Raw genomic sequence first — 4,475 nt, 5'->3', positions numbered from 1 at the left:
CACACACACTCCCCACCCCCGCCACTCCCCACCCCCGCCAGGCCATTCGAGCATCTCCAAGAAACGCCAGCACACCAGCTAGTCGTGGTGGCAATGCTGGCTGGATGCTTTTGGGTGAATGATCGATGCAGGGGACCCAGGGGAGGCTATGTATTAACCCTTCCGGGCCTAGAGCTGGGGAGCCACAGGGGTGCGGGGTACACCATACCTTCCCCCTCGTGGTCCTGAGTTCTGCTTGCAGCCTTCCCCGCCACCGCCCTCTCCTCCTGACCAGGAAGTGCTCTGGCGCCTGCTGTGCCTATTGGGTAGGCAGTGTGGGTGGACAGACCTGAGCACAGAATGTGTCCCCCTACAGCCCCCAAAGCGGTGCCTGCCAGAGTAGCTGCTGTAGGCCGTTGGGCTGTGTGCTTGTGCGGTAGTGGGGTGGTGGCAGGGGGCCCCAGGGGCTGAGAGCTTTGTCTCCCCCACCCCTACCCTCAGGGTTGCTTGGGCTTTCGGATGAGTGACCTGTGCTGGGCCTGGGAACACCCTTCGCCACTGTAGGTCTGGGGAGGCTCTCCCAGGCCCCCCGCCTGGGGCCTGGCAGGAGTCCTGTGGAGGCAGACCTGTAAGGAGGAGCAGGAAGGGTGCCGGGCTGCAGTTCGTTTAGGGAGGGCGTGTCTTCAGGAGCCCCGTGCCCCACTCCTGGGTGGCAGGGTTAGTGCTGAATTCTTCGGAGCCCGAGTGGCTGCCGTTCCACAAATTCCTGAGAACCCTGGTGTTGGCTTGTGCCGGCCTCAGGCACAGCAGTGATGAAGACAGACTCCCCCGTTCCTCCTGGGGCTTGCTGGGGAGGATGGGTGATGCAGACAGGAGAGGAGGGGCCCCCAGAAAAGTGCTCGCTACTCAGTGCCCTTCCCTATCCTTTGATGTGTCCCCTCTGCCCTATAGACTAGCCTTCCATTCCCCCCCCTCCCCCCCGCTCTGTGGGCCCCCAAAAGCTGACACGCCTGACCAGAGGAAGTGACGTGTCAGCCTGGCCCCTGCATTTCTGCCCTTGGCCCACAAGATGATGCCCCTCTCGCACCTGGCCTTCTCCCCTCCTCCATCTGAAGAGAGGTTGGGGGCCTGGACACTGTACCCAGAGAGTCCAGTTCTCCTGGGAGACAGGGGCCGTGGTCTGCACAGCCGCTCTGAGGAGGAACCCTGGGGAGGGAGTTTCATCTTCAAGCTGTTGACTGACTTTTTGTCTGTTTACTTGGCGTGTGTTGGGTGGAGCTGGGGGTCCAGCTAAGCTGCCTTGCCAGCCAGGAGGACACCAAGTGTGTGGGGAAGGGCCTGGGGTAGGGAGGGGATGGTGCCCCTACCAAGTGGAGGCTGGATTCAGATGGAAAGCATCAGCCTGTGCTGGGTCACGGAGTGCACGCCTCCTGCATGGCGGGCATTTTCCGACCTCCATTCCTCAGCTTGGGACTCGGTTGGGAATCTCTGGATCCCTGCCTCCTTCCGGAGCTGATGGGCTCAGCGGGCTCGGCCCTGACCACCCCCAGGTTCTCAGGTGCAGCAAGGAGGCAGAGCCTCTTGGCGGCCACCCAGCAAGTCAGAGTCCGGGGACTTGTGAGGGTGTTAAACTGGGGTGGGAACAGGGGTGGCTGTTCTGTCTCCTAGGACCCCAGCCACCGCCCCCTGCGTGGACAGAGGGTCAGACGGCTTGGGTGCCCTGTTCTGTGGGACTGGCTACCTGCTGAGGGGACGCTGGGGCAGAACTGGCCTGACCACACCTCATGTCTCCCCCGCCCTGCAGAGCGCGGCCGCTGCCCCCAGCCCTGTGATGGGGGGCATAGCCCCCAGCGATGCAATGGCAGCTGGCCCCATGGCACCTGGCTTCTTCCAGGTACAGCCAGGGCTGGGGCCCTCGTCCCCCTGACTCTGGGTGCACGTGTGTCAGAGAATGACAGGCCCAGGTGCCGATGGGTGTGGGTCCCCCTTCGGGAGAAACCCTGAGGCAGGCAGGCTGGAGCAGGTTGGGAAGGTTGCGGCGGGGATGCACGTACGGGCCTTGGTGGGGCTAGCGAAGGAGGGGCTGCAGGGTTTGAGCCCAGGGCAGGAAGGATGGGATCGCTGCACACTAGACCTGTGTGTGTACATGCCAGTGTGCCTGGGCCCACAGGGCGTGGCTCCGAGCCACAGGTCCCTCCCGTGACCCCTCCTGGAGGGGGCATCCCCAGCCTGCAGACAGGTGGATGGCCCACCCTCCCACCTCCATGGCTCCTCCACTTCCCCTCCCTTGCTCAGACTTAGCAGGGCCTCAGGAAACGGTAGCTCTTCCCAACCCACCTGGTTCTGTCCTCCTAGGGCCCCCTGGGCTCCCAGCTGCCCCCCCACAACCCCAACACCCCCATGATGGGGCCTCACACTCAGGTAAGGACTTGTGACACCCCTGTCCCTTTGCCCACGCACATCCCGCTCCTCTGCTCACACACACCGGGAGCTAGCCACTAGGGTTTGTTGGCTAGGCCTGGAGATGGGGCAGGTCAGGCTCTGGGCCTGGGCACAGCAGGAACCAGGTAGCTTTGGGGGGGAGCGGGGAGTGGGTAGGGGGAGGTGCTGACCCCTGGCCCACTTCTTCCAGCCCTTCATGTCACCCAGGTTCTCAGGGGGCCCCCGGCCCACCCTGCGGATGCCGAGTCAGGTGAGAGGGAAGGCAGACTGGAGGAGGGGCGTGGCAGGAGCCAGGTGGGGGAAGGGCACCCACACTCATGGCTGCCGTGCCCCTTTTGCAGCCTCCCGTGGGCCTACCCGGCTCCCTCCCTGGTGCCATGGACCCCTCCCCGCGTGTTCAGGGTGAGTAGAGAAGCACCAGCTGGTGTTCACCCTCAGGACCCCAGCTTTCATGCTCCATCCCTGCTCCCTCACTGTATACCCCTCCCCCAGGTGTGTGTCCACACTGAGCCACCTCCCTTTGCTCCCACCCCAGGGCATCCGAGCATGGGCCCGATGCAGAGGGTGACTCCTCCACGGGGCATGGCCAGCGTTGGGCCCCAGGTAAGGGGTGGGCCCAGGGGGGGCTTCAGGGGCTCTCCCCTCTTGGCCTGTACTCAGGGCCCTTTCCCCTCACAGAGCTATGGAAGTGGCATGCGGCCCCCACCCAACTCCCTCGCTGGCCCAGGCCTGCCCACAATGAACATGTAAGGCCCTAAAGGGACCCCTGGAGTCTGCCCATGGGGCCACCACCCAGCTTCTTGGGCTGGATTAGCACAGCAGCCTGGGATATTATTTATTCCACCGTTGGGTGGGAAAACTAAGGCCCGAAGGCCAGTGAGTGATGGGTTGGGATTTTCAAGTGCTTAGCACTTAGTCAACGTCTGCTGTTTCGGGGGCCCAAGGTGTGGGGCGGGGGAGGAGTGCTGCTTGTCCAGCTCTAGGTTCCATCTACCATCTCTAATAGGGGCCCCGGAGTGCGCGGCCCATGGGCCAGCCCCAGTGGCAACTCGGTGAGTCGGGGAGTGGGGCAATGGGTAGGGTGAGGGGTGTGAGGGAACACTGGGCGGGCTGCTCACAGCTGCCTCTCTCCCTAGATCCCCTATTCTGCCTCCTCCCCTGGCAGCTACACGGTGAGTGGGGTCCTGGGGCCAACACTGGATCACTCAGAGGGTGGCAGTAGGGCCTTCCTAATGTTTTGTCTGCCTCTACATGCAGGGACCTCCAGGAGGTGGTGGGCCCCCTGGCACACCCATCATGCCCAGCCCTGGAGGTACTAGGGCCTGGGTGGCGAGGGGAAGGGTGTGCTTGAGGGAGGCCTCTCACCCCCAGGCCTTCATGCCTGTCTCCCCCAGACTCCACCAACTCCAGCGAGAACATGTACACCATCATGAACCCCATGGGGCCAGGCGCCGGCAGGGCTAACGTAAGTGCGGAGTTGTGGGGTAGAGGCTGCTCTGGTGGCAGCTGGCCCGAGTCCCACACCACCCCTCTGCCACAGTTCCCACTGGGCCCAGGCCCCGAGGGCCCGATGGCAGCCATGAGCACGCTGGAACCTCACCACGTGAACGGATCTCTGGGTGAGTAAGGCCTGGGAACCACCCCCCACAGGCGGCCTTGCTAGCCTCATGCTCTCACTGAGCCCCCCCCCCCCATTCCTCCACCTGTGTTGCTTGTAGGGGCATCAGGTGGCGCCCTGAGCTTTCCTGGGCGACTCAGTGCTTGGGCTGCACTGGGTGAGGGCCCAGTAACTAAACCGTGGGGACACCTGGCTACCAGCACTGACACCCCTTCAGGCCCTCCTGTGGGCTGAGCTGAGGGGTTGGGTGTAGCCGCGGTGGTGGGGGAGAGGGGGGCAGGGAGGTGGGGCTCAGACGCCGAGCCCCGTGTCCCCTGTGTCTATCGTCCACAGGCTCAGGCGACATGGATGGGTTGCCGAAGGTGAGGGGCCGCGCTCAGGCATAGCTGGGGTGTGGGGCGGCCGGGCAGGGGACCCGGGGGCGGTGGTGGGGGCA

At 64.3% G+C, this 4,475-nt stretch overlaps 1 protein-coding gene across 1 annotated transcript in view; it reads left to right on the top strand.

The window, feature by feature from the left end:
- The window catches only part of SSBP4 (single stranded DNA binding protein 4), a 10,998-nt gene extending 6,529 nt beyond the window's left edge, over positions 1-4,469 (top strand). The window contains exons 5-16 of the mRNA XM_015557709.1: positions 1,784-1,873; positions 2,335-2,400; positions 2,612-2,671; positions 2,763-2,823; positions 2,957-3,024; positions 3,100-3,167; positions 3,428-3,473; positions 3,558-3,593; positions 3,679-3,733; positions 3,816-3,886; positions 3,962-4,040; positions 4,373-4,469. Of these exons, the coding sequence (XP_015413195.1) occupies positions 1,784-1,873; positions 2,335-2,400; positions 2,612-2,671; positions 2,763-2,823; positions 2,957-3,024; positions 3,100-3,167; positions 3,428-3,473; positions 3,558-3,593; positions 3,679-3,733; positions 3,816-3,886; positions 3,962-4,040; positions 4,373-4,425 (753 nt within the window). The 3' untranslated portion in view covers positions 4,426-4,469. The remainder of the gene's footprint in view (positions 1-1,783; positions 1,874-2,334; positions 2,401-2,611; positions 2,672-2,762; positions 2,824-2,956; positions 3,025-3,099; positions 3,168-3,427; positions 3,474-3,557; positions 3,594-3,678; positions 3,734-3,815; positions 3,887-3,961; positions 4,041-4,372) is intronic.
- Positions 4,470-4,475: the final 6 nt, after the last annotated feature.

This window comes from Myotis davidii, unplaced genomic scaffold (assembly GCF_000327345.1).
Source record: "Myotis davidii unplaced genomic scaffold, ASM32734v1 scaffold448, whole genome shotgun sequence".
Lineage (NCBI taxonomy): Eukaryota > Metazoa > Chordata > Mammalia > Chiroptera > Vespertilionidae > Myotis > Myotis davidii.
The sequence above is the reverse complement of the archived record's forward strand: the minus strand, read 5'-3'. Positions and strand labels throughout refer to the sequence as shown.